The 16,593-nt window shown below is 38.9% G+C and overlaps 1 protein-coding gene across 1 annotated transcript in view; it reads left to right on the top strand.

Moving 5' to 3' along the window:
- Positions 1–16,593, top strand: part of LOC149142436 (uncharacterized) — a 274,916-nt gene that overhangs the window by 112,306 nt on the left and 146,017 nt on the right. The window contains exons 6-7 of the mRNA XM_089451481.1: positions 77–122; positions 1,136–1,685. Coding sequence (XP_089307607.1) covers positions 77–122; positions 1,136–1,685 — 596 coding nt within the window. The remainder of the gene's footprint in view (positions 1–76; positions 123–1,135; positions 1,686–16,593) is intronic.

The following is a 16,593-nucleotide window of genomic DNA, read 5'->3' as shown; positions in this document are numbered from 1 at the left end:
AGTGTTTACTTTATGATTTCTTGCTATATGAATATGCAGCATGGATGACAGCTTCAATAAATGCTGTATCTTGCAGGTCCTTTGAGCATATTGTTCTTGTGCATTACAGAGAAGTTACGGAGGTATGCCCTGCTTTCTTTCTCATGTTGAATGGAGAGAAAAATATTTTCACAGAGCTATGCCACACTAAATTCGAAAAATTCATTCTCAAAAACTCCTTGACCTTACATAATCATCAGAAATATGAATGTTATGAAAACCCTTGAATTGTGCGATTACCTATATGTACAAATAATGCTGCTTTTGCACATAGCATTAGTTTTGTTGCCATTTCTATGGAGTATGTCTTTACATTTTTCTTGTTGTTCTTTCCAAATAAAAAAGGAACTTGTTTCAGAAATGCTGTTGTTATTTTCTTTCCTTTCTCTTTGTCCATGAATAAGTTCTGAATTTGTTTTGCAGGCATAGAAACATATTATACTTTGATCTTCACATTCATTTTCATTTACTTCTGATCTTTCTACACATTTTCTGCTTTGACATCTCCCATGTGTTTTCTCTTCTTTGCAAGTGGTTTCCATATAAAATTGTAGCATCCTGCCTTCTTTCTTGTCATTTAGTGTTGATTGAACTGAAACAATTTGCATGACTCCCATCTTCGTGGAGAATGAAAAATGAAAGGGGCTATATAGTATATACTAATGCTGATAAACAACTAGAAGCTGCAAAGATTCACAGATATTAGAGCTCATGGATTGTTGTTTTTGATGTGTCGTGGCTAGTCATTCATGTTACATTGAGTTAAATTCATATTTTGTTTCTTATTTTATGGAGCCGGCGAGAATAACTTGAAATATGCTTCATGTTGTGTTTTGGCGTTATAGATTTAATGAGAATAGCTTGAAAGAGGATCTCAGGTTAGCTGATTGGGCCTGGGGATAGCTGGTGTTGGGGTCTATTCTTATTGGAATTTAGTTGCATTGAATGTATGCAATTTTGAATGGCAATTGTATTATGTGTATCATCTATATTTCTTCTTAATGATTAGGTTATGCACTTCTCTTGTGGCTGTGTGGAAAGTTTTGATTGTTATAGATACAGTTTGATTAACAGCCACTTACTAACACTTTTGCAGGGAAGATTCAGTTCCTGTTCACTAACCAACTTCTCAAAAAATGGTTCTTTAGCTGTTCAAACCCAACATTCCGCTTTGACACAAATGCAGAACTCAAGTGATGGAACTGGAAGCAGAGAAATATATTCGTCATCTTGGATTCACAGTCCAGGAACACTGGAGGAAGTCAGTTCTAATCTGGTTGTGGGAAATGATGAGCTTGACTCGGGAGATGATATAAACAAGAATGAAGATTGCAGTAATCCCTTGACCAATGATGCTGTTTCTTTGACAAATCAGGAAATTGCATGCCTTCAACAACTTAGAGATGAGCTGAATCTAGAAGTAGATGATTCTGGATACTCACAAAAGGACATTTCTTCTCCTTGGAATGCTTCAAGTATGGAAATGCTGCAATCTAACCTTTCAACTTTGGAAAATGGTTTCTCAAACCAAGAGATACTTCCATCTTCTCTACATGGAAGCAAATACCACGGGCAAGATCAACACAGAAGGGAAAATGTAAAGAATTTAAAGAACTTGAATATTGACGTTTTGCACCAAAATCCAGGTGGGCTCACTGTTCATGCTTATGCTTTTATTCTTCAATTTGAATTTTGGTCACTGCCCGAACATGCGAATCTGTTTGTTGTAAAAGATGGAATGTAATATTACTGTTTTCATTTAAGCATAACACATCATTACAAACCATTCTACAGAAAAAGCATTACAAACCATTCTACAGAAAAAACATTTATGATTGACATTACACCGGGCACATCAAGCATTTTGCGAGAGGTGCTCTACAGCCCAGTATGGGAGAGATGTTGTCATGTAACGTTACATTAAAAGAAATAAAATAATACTACATTAAAAAATAAAAGAAAATGTTAATGACAAAAAATCTTTCAATATTGTACATAAATATTAATAGCAAAAAAATATTTCAATGTCAGCGATAAACAAAACACTTCAATGTCCACCATAAATAACATAATTACATCAACTTTATATATAAAGAGGTTGCACGGGTTCCCGCACCCGGGGGTGGGGTTCTCGAACCCGTCCCGGGTTCCCGCACCCAAGTACCGGATTTGGGTACGGGTTCTTCCCAGAAGAACCCAGAAGAACCGGGTTCTTCCATGAAGAACCGGGTTCTTCAAAAAAAAAATTGGGTTCTTTTCCTTTAATGGGTTCTTGGATTCTTGGGTTCTTCGGGTTGGGTTCTTTGGGTTCTTTTAAAGGCTTGCCGGAATGAATGTCACAACTTCTTGCTGTTTCGGACTGTCTGCAACATGAGCCACAACTGTCAGTCCACTTTTATACACTCAATTTGCCTCCTACAGCTGCGGCATAGTATCTCCTCCTTCTTGTTGTCAAACGCTGAGCTGTAGGGCTTGATTCATGCCATTGTTTACACAAAACAGCTCACTATTCACTAAGGAACAGACCTCGGCCTCCCTATGCAGACTCATGTACTCAACCGAAGCCCTAAACAGAGATGACAATGCCACAAACTTACCTCTACTCAGCCCAGACTTGTTAAATTTTTAATTTTTATACTATATACTATAATATGAGAAGTATACGTTTCAGTTCTTTTAACCTGAAATAGTTGCAATTAGATTAATAAAGCGCAGAAAATCTTCATCATTTTTTGCATTAATGAATGGCATTACATAAATGCATTCATACACTGAATATAGCTCTGTGCTATTCTTTACAATATAAACCGTTCAGTGAGAATGTATTTCAACTCAATCATCTACACAACATTCACGCCAGTTCATTATCTACCCTCTAACAATGGTGTTGCTTGCCCTTGCAATGTAATTTCACCATGGATCAACAAAATCCAATTAAATGGTTCAGAATTTTTTCAAGAAAAAGTAAAATAGTTCATAGTATATATATTTTAATTTTTGAAAAATTGAATCATTACATTAACATATAAATTCTGTGGTTTTTTTTAAGGCTTGTGGCTACATTAAAGTATAAATTATGGCTGCTGGCAGCATATATTTCACTGCTGTCCCACCAAACACACAAGGCAGCCCAATAAAATAAAGTTTAAAATGTTGAGTCTTGGAGAACTCAGAATACTTTAGGATTTTTGAGCGTACTCCTGAGTTTGTAGGAAACTTGGCTAGTGTATCTCAGTCAGCGGTGTGTGACAAAATCTGTCCCATACCATGATTCATGTTAATATGTAAACAATGAACAGTTTTTTGGTGATAAATTTTGAAATTTCAATGTCAATGTTGAATGTTCAATGATGTGCATGTTTAAATGATTATCATTAAAGTTTTCTTGTTTAAAGTTGAAAAAATATACAAATTCAAATTTCATATATATTATTAATTATAAATTTATAATTTATAAATTTATAATATATAAATTTATAATTTATAAAATATAATTATTAAAATTTAATATTATTATATTACCCGACGAACCCACGCACCCTGTTTCCAAAAATGTCGTCCCCGTCACCGTCCCCGAACCCACGTTTCCTGGCAACATAGAGATAAAGTAATTGATAGTAAAAATTTCTAATTTCGTCCATCAATTTCTTTCTACTTTTCAGTACGAGGGAGATGTGTACTTCCTTCACCACTCAAGATGGAGATTATATATAACATCTAAAATAATATTGATATTAAACTTTTAGCGTCAATCATAAATAAAATATTTCATTGTTCATATTAAGTAACATAATTTTATATCAACTTTATATAGAAAGATAAATAAATTGAATGTATACAATTTCTTATATTTTTAATTTTGTAATAATATATTAATTTCCATATTAAGTAGCATTATATTAAAACAACTTTATATAGGGAGATATAAAGAATTCAATGTGTGTGCGAGATCAAAGCTCTCGAGGTGCAAAACTTTTCTCAAGTTTTGCACTGTAAGAGAGGTTTGAACTTTGCACTGTTGAATTTTGTAACCATGGTCGGTCTTCATATTGTATATTTGGCCCTTGATGCAATTGTATTCATTATTGTAAAACATATTTTAAATGCTAGAGTCAAAAGAAAATTATATTTTGAATCAAGTCCCATTTGGACTTTTAAAAGAGAGGAATTTGAATTTTTTAGCTCCAAGTTTGTCAAGTCGGCCTTTTTCCAGGTCATGTCTATTAATTTGGCAGCTCAGGGATAAATTCCCTCTATTGGACAACCTTCCTCATCCAAAGAAACCCCTCTTTGCTCTTGGAAGAATTTAATTCGGTCAAGGAAAAATATTATTTTTAATGAAAACGCCACTAGATCACAAAAGTACAGGTTGACCTAAAGTCATAAATGGGTCCCCAAAGTCACATATAAATACACTTCAAGGTCACCTCATTTGGACATCACATCAACACCTCTTCTTCTCTCTCCTCTCTTGATTGGTTCGTACAAATCTGAAGCAAGGAGTCTGAGTTCCCACGTGCAAAGGGAAGAAGGCTAGTTCTGATTCTCTGCGTTGACTTTTTGTTTGGGCAGTTGTTGACAAAGTTCTACTTGGCATTTTGACTTGCAAAAATCCGAGTTTTGGAGGCCAAATTTCTTGGTGAACGAACTGAAATTTTCTGGGCACTTTGTCTTGAGTTGACCACAGGTTTGTTGACTGAATTTTGTCCGTAGCCTTCTCTCTCCTTTGACTTTCTTTTTGGGACTGTTTTGACTGAAGTTTGACCAGCAAAGGAGGCAGAGTTGTTTGATTGCTGACCGAGCTCTTTTGGAAGCAGTTTGACTGACTTATGGACTGGTTAGGGCAACATTTGCTGCTGTTGACTTGGAACATTGTATTTCCCTGCTGAACATTTGAAGACAATCTAATAGAAGAATTTGAAAGGGTTTTTTGCAGTGGGTCTACAAGAACAAGTAATAAAGTTGATGGCTCACTTGACAAGCACAAAGCTAGGCTTGTGGCAAAAGGTTTTGCACAGAAGGAAGTGGTCAACTATGAGGAGAATTTTGTCCCCATAGCAAAATGGGTTACCATCCGGACACTTTTTGCCTTGGAAACACAGAATGGTTGGAAAGTCCATCAAATGGCTATAAAAATTGCTTTCTTGAATTGAGATCTGAAAGTGAATGTTTTTATGTCCCAACCAGAAGGATTTGTTGTGAAGGATCACGAACATAAAATATGCAATCTTGTAAAATCCTTGTATGGCCTCAAGCAAGCACCGCGAACCTGGTACGAGAAGTTAACAGAGCATCTTCTGAAACTCAACTTTAAACATTATGATCTTGATGATGCAACTTTGTTTGTCAAGAAAGTTGGAAAAATAGTTGTATATCTTGTGGTGTATGTAGATGATCTTTTGATGACAGGGAACAATGAGAGCTATATTGTATCCATAAAGAAGGAATTGAGGAAATGTTTTAAAATGACAGACTTGGGGTATGTTCACTACTATCTTGGTATTGAAGTAACTCAACATCCAAAGTTTATATTCCTCTCTCAGAAGAAGTACATTTGAGATCTGTTGAACAGGTTTGGCATGACTAAATGCAATCCTCTGACTACTCCAATGGAACAAAACTTAAAGTTCACATCCATTGAAGGAAAAGAATTTGAGGATGCAACAAAGTATAAACAACTTGTAGGAAGTCTCAACTACTTGAATATTACCAGACCAAACATTTCATTTGTTGTTGGAATCCTTTCTAGGTTTATGCAAAAGCCTTGTAAGGGACATTGGTTTGTTGCGAAAAGAGTTTTAAAGTACTTGAAGGGAACTCAAGACTTTGGACTTAAGTATAATACACAGGTGGGCGACTTCAGCTTGATTGGGTACTCTAATTTAGACTTCGATAGAGATAAAGAAGTTGGGGTATCTACTTTAGGTTATGCTATGAGTCTTGGATTAGGCGCTGTCTCCTGGAGGTCACGAAAACAATCAGTTCCAACAAATTCTACAACAGGGGAGAATATGTGGTAGCAACTGAAACAACAAAGGAAATTGTGTGGCTCAGGAAAATTATGGAAGATTTGCAGGTGAAACAAGTGCATTCAACTCCACTCATGATTGACAACTCCACTCATGAAGAAGAACAAAATATAATAATAATAAGCCAACAAACTCTCACAAGTAATTATCATGAAAGAGAAATCAACCCTAATCTACAAGAACTTTGATTTCTCAACATAGTATTAGAGCTAAGGTTGAAGGATGGCAGTTTGAAGATCACACTTTGTTGGCATTCTCATCATTGTTGTAACAATTATCACTAAATTTAAAACAATATCATCATCATCATCATGTTTGAAACTTATACTCTCTGTTCGTTGATCGAGGCTCGCATTCCTGATTCTGTTCTGTGGCTCATTCTCTTAGATTTGTGACTTGCTCTCGTAGATCTGTGGCTCACTTATATACTATGGGGACTCGAATCTATTCTACGGAGGATCACACTATTTATGGCTCGTTATATTTTTATGGCTCAGAGAATCACTTTTGTTTTTATGGCTTTGGTTCTCTATGGCATCGCTCTCCAATAGTGGCATAGTTATCTCTCTATGGCATCGCTTTCAGTGGCATTACACTATGTAGCTCGTATACCCCATACAATGGCATTACACTATGTAGCTCGTATACCCCACACAGTGGCATCAAATTATATTGATATCAGGTTACAGTGGCTTGACATTACATACACAATGTGCATACATATTTGTGGAGTCTTGTATCTAATTAACAATGGCTCAAATTTGTCTTAACTGTGACTCACGCATAACATAGTGGCATCGCTCAACTCCTGAGCCATATAATTTGATACAATGATATCTCAGTGGAATTGCTTCTATATCTCTATGGTACGTATAGTAGTAATACCGTATCTCACACATTCTTGTAGCTTGCAGTGGCTCTTTCTATGCTCTAGAGACTCGCATATATACTCCATGTATGGCATTGCTTCTATACTTTCTGTGTGGCACGTCTTACTTTGTGGCGCATGGATCTCACACTTCTCTACACTATGTCGTATATAAACTCATTCTTCTATGGTAAATGTCTTTGTGGTTGGCTCGCGCCATGCTACGTACTCCGTGATGGATCTCACATACACTAAGTGATAGGAGCTTGCATTGGCTTGTTGGGTCGCATTCTGAATAGACTCGTTGAAAAATCTTTGTGCACACGTTCGATTTTTCAGTGCCTCGTATTTCTTTCTATGGTTCACATCATGATGTGTAGACAACGACTTTGCAGTTAGACATAACATGACTGAATTGCATACATGATATATGGCAGTGTCTTGGCAAGTAATGTATAACAAAGAATCTCATGATAACCAAGTTATATGGCTATAACATGTGTTTTATGATGACATTGATCTAATAAAGTTTCGCAGTAACCCTAGTATGACAATGATAGTGGCCTTATCGTATAATAGAAGGTTCTCACATTGACAGTGATGGGTTGTGAAGTATGTATAACAACAATGAGACTTCGTTTCTATATGATGGATTTCACCATGAAGCCGACTTGTTTAGAAGAAACCAAAACTCTATAAAGAACAATAACTATGAGAAGCATTCATATACATAGAAGAAGATCTTACTCCATCAATGAGGCCGACCTGAAAGGAATGATTTATAGAATTAAAACACAGTTGCAAGCACACAAATTTGAGTCACCTTGTTTGAGGAAAGAACCAGAACTATACTGAAGGTCAAGATCTTGTGAACTTCATGAAGAACTGTGATATCATAAGAAACAAAAGACTTTGCAAAAATATCTTTATGGATCATACCCTAGCTTGAAGGACGAAGAATTGAGGCACCTGTGTTAAAGATAAACATCTGTTGAAGAATGTTGGCACTTGAAGAAGAACCAGATGTTTGCAAGAAAGAGATAAGGTAAAGTTGCAAAGGTATGTATAATTTTTGTGTGCATTTCATGATATGTGTCAAGTTCACTAGCTCATGATGGTCCTTTGAAAGATAAAGGGTCTGAATAGATATATATAAGAGATAGTGACATATAATAGTTGATATGGTAGCACTCCAAGTATTCGGTTGAATATGAAGGTTAGGTCTTGAGATCAAGAAATAAAATAGTGTGTCTAGGGTTTTGCAGCTGATCCTTTTTGAAAAACCTAGAGAATCTAGGGTTTATATATATAGAACTTGCAATTTGTGAGTTGAAAGGTCTTGAAGACTTTTGGCATTTAGGGTTTGTGAACCCTTACATAGTTTGGTTCAAGAAGAACCCTAGAAGAAGAACCCTATCTAATCATGTTTACTTTTAGAGATAGATCTCACCCAATGTAGCACGACTCTTATAAGACCCGTGAGTATCTGCGGGTCTTGACGGGTTTTATAGCAAGGGTCACTCGCATAGAACTCGCGGTTTCTACCCTTGCCCACCAAAATCCGCATAAAACTCAACCACCCGCATTGAACCCATGAAGAAACGCATATGACCCACATAGGACCCGCATAAGACTTGTGGAGACCCTCAAAATTCAATATCTATATATATATATATATATATTTTGGAGATCATGTGGAGGGAAAGGGAAAATGGAGGGAAAATTTTGACGAGTCTTATACTAGTCTTATACGGGTTGCCGAGTTAATAGCCAAATGAGTCTTATACGAGTACGAGTCGTGCAACATTGATCTAACCTTGATGTTTAATGTGAGAACAAGGTTGGTGAATAGGTCCAAGATTAAGAGGGAGATAATCCTTCTCAAAATATAAGTAATTATATATCCTTGTTTATTATATTTGTGCCTTGTCCTTTCTGTTCTTTCATGGTCTTCTAACAGAGGTTGCAGGTCAAGATAAGTTCTATCTAAAGCTTGACTAGCAGATGTAAGAAGTGGAAGAACGTTGCAAAGCATGAAGATGAAGAAGAAGGGAGTAGTTTGAAGCTTACATCAAGGAAGTCAATTAGAGGGCAAGAAGTTCACTTGCCTCAGATGGAAAGAGGGAACTGTAAAGACCCAGATGAATATGATATTAATTAAATCTTGGAACACATTGGTGAGCATGAAGCAAAACTCTTTTGCAATATGAAGATAGACAATGCAAAGGAATGTTGATCTCAGAAGGAGCAAGTTGCAGAATTTGACATGAAGAATCTCGCACCTTGACTAGAGGTTATTGTGATTTGGAAACTCTGATAATGACAGAATATGGTTTGGCTCCTTGGAAGGACATATTGCTGAAGTATGTGAAGAGGCTGGAAAGATAGGAGTTGAGATAACTTGTTTGATGATCCAACAACTGTTTGATTTTCTTTGAAGGCACATGGATTGTGTGGACAACACTTTTGATGGCTTGGAAGAGCATGAGGGAAAAAATGATATATGGAAAGTTGATGTGACTTATTGAAGAATATGAGGCAAAACTCTGTTATGATGGAAGAAGGTAGTGCTAGTAGTTGTGAGGAAGTTTGGCTCCTTGAAGATGTTAGATATACCATTTTGATGACAAAGTTACATGATGATTGTCAAAGGTCGAAGCTCGATATGATATGATGTTATTAAGAGCCAAGAAGCTTTGCAAAGATCTAGAAGCCTTATAAGCTACTACTAAGATCTCCACAGAAGAGCAAGTAGATGATGAATAAGACAAGTTGAAGCTTGTGGTTGTGTCTCCCTTGGTTGAGAGGGAGTAAGGATCTCTTCCCTGGTTGAGAGGGAGTGATGATGGACACCGTATTCTCCATGTGTCATGCACTAGGCCAATACTAGCAGTCATAAGTCTAGTGAAGGCACTAGTAGGGAGAATGGAGGATTGGATAAGCATTTGGGATTGATACTCCTTGAGGATTGGGAATCCAAGATAGGAGTAGTCTCGAGGACCGATACTCTTTGAGGATAGGGTAGGGTACCCAAGATAAGAGTAGTCAAAGAGGACAAATATTCTTTGATGATTGGGAATCCGAGATAAGAGTAGTCAAAGAGGACCGATATTCTTTGAGGATTGAGAATCCAAGATAAGAATAGTCCTATAAGGACATACTTGGTGAACATATGGGTGTGGTATGTGCCTTTGAAAATTGAAAGGCAGTGATGTTGGTGTCCAAATGTATGCCTCCTAGCATTGTGCTCTAATCTTGTGGAGAGTTAGAGCTAGTTAGTCAAGGCCTTGCTATTTTTCAAATTGACAATGTTGGTTATGATGTTGATGCTTGATGATGGCTTATCAATCCGAACTCTTCTTATGAGAATATTTCAAATTGAGAATATCCTTGTATCCGATTGTGTACTTATGAATACCTCCCTAGTTAAGAGGGAGTCTTGAAAAGTGTAACTAGGTTTGGTCTTCATTATCATTGTACTTGTATCATTATGTATTTTATGTAAAAAGCAAAAAGAAGAAAAAAAAGTTTTTATTTTATTTATTATTATTATTATCATTTTATTAGTTAAGCATGTTCTTCATGCTTCTAGGATTTATTGAGTCAAAGAGTCAAAGTCCTATTTGGACTTCTTGTAATGAAAAGAGATTTTTTTTCTTAAATATGTAATTTGAGTCAAAGTTACCTCAAGATGCCAAGTCGGCTCTGTCTGTCAAGTCGGCCCTGTCCAAGGAAGAGACATCTGTTCAAACCCCTCTGGACAATATAAATAGAGGATAATTTGGATTCATTTGGGGACAAGATTTTCACATGATCTGTTATGAAATAAAGCATAGAAGGATGGCAAAGTCAAGGGGGATCGATGTCTGAAATTTGCACATGTAAAGAAGGGTTTTCTTGAGCTTGGATTTGTGGAAGTTCTGCCATGACACATCTCTTGTTGAAAATTTGTTCCTGCTGTTGTACGTGTTGCTAGTCTTTGAGCTGTTGATGATTTTGCTATGTGGAAGGAGGGATTGACTTGGCATCTTGAGGATTGAAGTTTTTGTCATGGTCATGAGTCTTGGATATCTCACTTTGATCCGATTCTATAAGAAGAGCATTTGTTTGGGTTTTCCCCCTCGTGGGGTTTTGGCCCTGGCTTGGAGCCTGTGTCTTGTGGTTTTTTGTGATTTTCATGTACATTTTTGATAATTTCTTGATGAAGAACATAATAGAATAATAATAAGCCAACAAACTCTCACAAGTAATTATCGTGAATGATAAATCAACCCTAATCTACAAGAACTTTGATTTCTCAATAGTGGGAAGGTGAGTTTCTGATGGAACACCCTAGCTCGTGTTATGTTTGTTGTAATCTTACAGTGATATTTAACATGATAAACAAATCCTCTTGGTGAGTGCACATTTGGCATATTATTAGTGACATAGGGTTTCAAGGTAACATCTTGGCATGATTGATGGATCATACATCTTGGATAGAACGCCAGGGATTTTCTTGTGTCAAATCCATCATGTAGCTACTACCATCACCTACCAGCTCTATGATGTGATGGGAAATCCCACTTGGATCCCAAAAACAGTTTGACCCTCGAGTCCCTTTGGTAATCCTTGGCCTCTATTGAATTGTGGCCATGGATGTATCCAATCGCCTAGCCTGGTCCATCAGGTACCAACTCAATACCTCTTGCCATCCAATCCCAAAGGAGGGGTCGAATGTACAATCCCCTGTGGAAGGAAAAAGCCCTCCAAGATGATGCGGTGTCATACTCATTTCATGTCGCTTAGTCTTGCTAACTTGGCCATCCCCTTGGGTTTGTCTGGACTCTGGACAATTCTGCCTCCCTCAATTAATGCGTAAGGGTGGGATAATAACGCTGTAAACCCCATCAGTGTGCCTCTGAAGCAAACTGTGCTGAAAATCCAACACGTGGCCTCTCTGCTGCCCCTCGTCAATGGCTACCCCAAAGGATGGCTACACATCCTCCTCCATCATGGACTCAACATGAGCCTCCAATTGCTCCTCCATAGACAACCTAACATGCAAGACATGCTCACCAGTCAGTTGCAGGGGATTGTCGTCTAACAACTCTGTCATGGACCTGGAGGCCTTTGTACCTATCAGCTCCTCAACAACGGTGGAGCTGTCTTCCGGCACCTCATCAACCTATGGTGCATTGCTATCACCTGAGAACTCGGTCACAACCCCAGATACCTCATCAATGGATACCTCAATAATGGATGACGACTCATCAATGAGTGTATGCTTAACTGTCTCCTTGCCAACCATGGTCCCTTCAACTACTCTTTCATCTTCTTTCTTAATACTCCTCATCATCCCTGCAAAATCCCACTAAATCTCCATTGGTTTGTGCATGCCCCTTAGTTCACAGAATTCCCAAAAAGAGAGGGATGCCTCAATGCCATGACCCAGTGATTGTTATGCTCTCCAGTTTGCTCCCAGTAACTCCACATCAGTTGCAATCATGTCCAGATTCCCAACTGTGGAATGAATCAACTTCTTCTCCACATCAATCATCATTTGTTGCATCCTAATCACCTCATTCAAGGTTATTGCCATGTTGTTTGATTCTAATCTCCCACAGGATGAGCCAAGATTATGGCTCTGATACCACAATAATATCCCTAAGGAAAATTAACAGTAAATATGCAAAGCAAACAGACAAAAACGCCATAAGCAGTGAACACACAATCAGACCACAAAATTGCACCAAAAACTGGGCTGCTGCACTTGTTTTATTAATAAAGATGGGTGTACAATAAGGTGCTGGAGGGAATGCACTTGGGCTTGCTCAAGGCAAGTTAGCAAAGCCCCAAATGACAAATAAGACACCCTCCACCAAAATGCTCTTATGCTGCTCAAGCTCTGCGTTGAAGATGCCTAGAAAATTGAAATACACTGCTGGATGAATGGATCTGCTGCTAGGATCCTCTCCGATGCTCAAAAAATTCTTGGAAATTAATCCCGGTCTCTCCAGCAAATACCCAGAATAACCCATGAGGGAATTGGCCAATGCATGACTTCAAAAATTTGGCCCTATTTCCCCTAGCTCCTCTAGCTGCTGGCTGAATTGGGACCCCTGTTTGATCCCTCAAATCTGCCCAGAAAATTTTGCCAAATTATTTCTAAGGTTCTTGTCAAAAACCCATAAAAACCCAGAAAGGGTTTGCCCTAGTTTTGACGCTCCAAAATTGACCCCAAATTCTTGGCCCTCCTCTACAAGCAAAAGATGTAGCCTGTAGCAAATGCTGCATTTGCTGCTCCGCCAAAATGCTAGGAAAGCCCCCACAACACTTTCCCAGAATCCACCTCAAGTTTTAAGCTCAAACTCCCTTCACTCCTTGTTAAAATTGGCAACTAGGGCCAAATTCCATGTGGGTCTTCTTATTTATGGTAGCTGATATTTTTCTTGGACTCCTCTCGTTGAGAGGTGTAGGATTGATCTAAAGATCATCTGATTCTGGCATGTATCATGGAGATATGAATTTATTTGTGTTATGCGACAATTCGTCAAGGTTGGCCAACAACCAAATTGCCCCCATCTATCCTCAACGTTTTACTATAAAAAGAGGTGGCTTGCAAGCCATTTGACACACACCTATTATGATCTCTTCCTCTCCACTTTGGCTTTTTCTGGGAGGAGAGATCTTAAGATGATACACTGCCCTAGATGCTGTCATGGGAAAGAAGGATCTACGCAACCCTAAAGAAGATGCCCTAGCTCCTAATGCTGGCATGGAGATGAAGGCCCAACACAGTTATGATGATTGGCTTCTAACGCTGCCCTAATAAAGCCCTAACGCTGCCATGAAGTGCCCTATATTACAGTCTAGAAGAAGTCCTATACGTGAAGGAAAAAGGGTCCTCTTGAAGATCGTATAGCAAACCCTAATCACATGATGGAGAATCCTTAACAATGTTATAGTCTTGGAATCACAGCTAGGAGAGGCTAAACAAAGACCCTAAACGCTGTCCTAGAAGAAACATCTAGACACCGAGTTAGGAGGGTCATATTATGCCCTAGCCACAGAGAATAGGAGGGCTGATGACTGTATAAAGGAGGCCTAAAGATAGACCCTAACGTTGTCATTAGAAGCCTAATGCTACCATGGAAATAGCCCTAACATAGTCATAGAGGAAGGCTTAACGCTGGCATGAATAAAGGCACCTATATGCAGTCCTAACGAAAATCCTACATGTTGTTACACTCTCCGCATATGCCACAGACTTGGGCATAGGATCTCGATGACTAGGTGCAGTCATATAAGGAGCCTAGATAGCTTGGGATTTGATAGTGGTGCAGCCTCAAAGTGAAGATCTAACAAGTCTGTCTAGGATGAGTTCTTCAAGGGTCAAGTTGGGTGATGTGTGTAGACCTATCTTGTTGCTGGGCTAGGCCGTAGGCCATAGCCAACAACATAGAGCATTAAGGGTTGCTCAAATCAGTGTGGTAGTGGTGGAACCTCTCTTGGATCACCGCAACCTTTTAAGGTATGTTGTTGACTGTATCATGGATGGATTGAAGTTTGATACAACATGATGTAGGTGACATTAATGATGCAGCATAGTGATGAATGGTGCAACATAGTGCAGCATGACAGTGGTGCAACATGGTGATGAATGGTGCAGCATAGTGCAACATGACAATGGTGCAACATAATGATGATGAGTGCAGCATAGTGTAATGAAGTGAAGCATGATGGGTGCAGCGCATTGATGATTGTATGCAGTATGATGAGTGCAGCATAGTGTAATGAAGTGCAACACAGTGATGGGTGCAACTCAGTGATGGGAGCAACACAGTGATGGGTGCAACACTTTGATGGGTGCAACATGGTGATGGAATCACCTTGGAGAATCAGTTGAAGCAGTATGCCTTCACCTGAGTTCAGATCAACTACCTCATGTGTTATCTTCTTAGTGAAGATCTCTGCTCTTATTTTGTCAAGTCAAAATGTTGACTTCTGATGTATATGTACTATCTCTCTCTCTGCTGAACTATTGAAGAACATAAGAAGAATTGATCAAAGGTTTCCCCACATTGGGATTTGTCCTTGGGTAGCGCCACATCTTGTGTCCTCTTGTCTTGGCTTGTTTTCTGCGATTTATGTTTATGTTCTATCTGCATTTTACTATCGTGCTAAATGTGATTTCTAATCTGGAATTGATATTGAGCTAATATGGAAAATTGAGGTAAATTTTCTCTCAGCCTAGAGCATACCTAAAATTAACACTCCTCAACTCCCAAGTGTCTCCTCCAAGCACTGCGGCTATAACTTCTTTACTGCTATAAGTCGGCCTCCCTGTTGCTACTTTTCCTGATGCTGTAACTTGGCCTCCCTACTGCTACTCTTCCTGTTGCTGTAACTCAGCCTCCCTGTTGCTATTTTCCTTGTTGCTGTAACTCGGCCTCCCTGCTGCTGGAGCCTGGTACGATTTGGGACTAATTAGAACTCTCTCCTTGGGCTGGCATTCGAATTCCACCAAAGCAAGGGTTGAGATCTCCACTCGGAGACACTCGTGTGCTAAATAACACTTGCAAACTTGGCTTCCGCTCATGTGTGCTATGTCAAAGACAAGTTTCAGAATAGATGAATGAATGGCCAAAATAGGTGCCTCTTGCTCTATTTGTAATTTGTGGCTCCTTTTCTCTTTGTGGTCCCCACTCTCTCTCTTTTCTTAATTCACACTCTCATCTCTTTCCTCTCTCTTCCAAGAGTTCGAGTTCCCTCCTTGGGTCGAATTTCTCTTTCTTGTTGTCCCCACATTCCACTAGAGCCACAATATTCTCTTTTCATCCTAAGTCCCAGTTTCGGAATTGCGTCCTATCCCCAAACTTATCTCTAATGCTGAAAATCAAAATTGGGGATATTACAATAAGCTCATACATGATGAAATAGACACCTCGTCTTGGTGGACAGTCCCATTCTTGATGGATTTCTAGTGCTTGGCACAATGTACAGGGGGTTTTCAACACTTTGATAAAGATGGATGGCACTGCACCTTGCAAGAGGCCACCCTCGGATTTTATTTGTCGATTGAGGTCTTGAGGTCATCTGCTATTGGATAGACACTTGGTTTAGTGGAGCGCTCTACCTCTTCATGGTATTACATCATCTTATGTTTTGAATAGAGGGGCCAACCACTCCTTGTTGCACAGATTGGTTTCTAGCACGAGAGCACTTGCCTTCTTTGTTATGTTTTAAGGTTGAAATTGCATTTTTGATGGAAATACATTCTATTCTAATTTCTCATAGAGCATTCCATTGCTTGCACACATGTTGTGGTGTTTCTTATGGATCAAGGCTATTAGATCAAGATTGTTCCATGCATGTGGAGGTTGTTAACCGTTGATGACCTGGCACTTGATCTATCATGTCTATTTGCTACTAGTATACCTTCTACCTTGAGATCGATCTCATTTATCTTAATCTATGGATAGTTGGGGCCACATGTGCCACTTGGAGAGTTTGAGGTTGGTTACACCTTGGAGCCTGTTGTCGCGCAGATTGACACGACAACGCTCAGACCGGGGGCTGTCACTCTGATCCCCGATCCCTCCGTTTAAGCCTGTCTCCCGCGGCTAAGGGGGGTAGTCCCTGTGAGATGACGAGGCCAACTGTCGACCAGTTGGT

The sequence above is a fragment of the Pinus tabuliformis genome, chromosome X, assembly GCF_031772625.1.
Source record: "Pinus tabuliformis cultivar Carrire ecotype Pingquan chromosome X, CPIR1, whole genome shotgun sequence".
In the NCBI taxonomy this organism is placed as follows: domain Eukaryota; kingdom Viridiplantae; phylum Streptophyta; class Pinopsida; order Pinales; family Pinaceae; genus Pinus; species Pinus tabuliformis.
The sequence above is the reverse complement of the archived record's forward strand: the minus strand, read 5'-3'. Positions and strand labels throughout refer to the sequence as shown.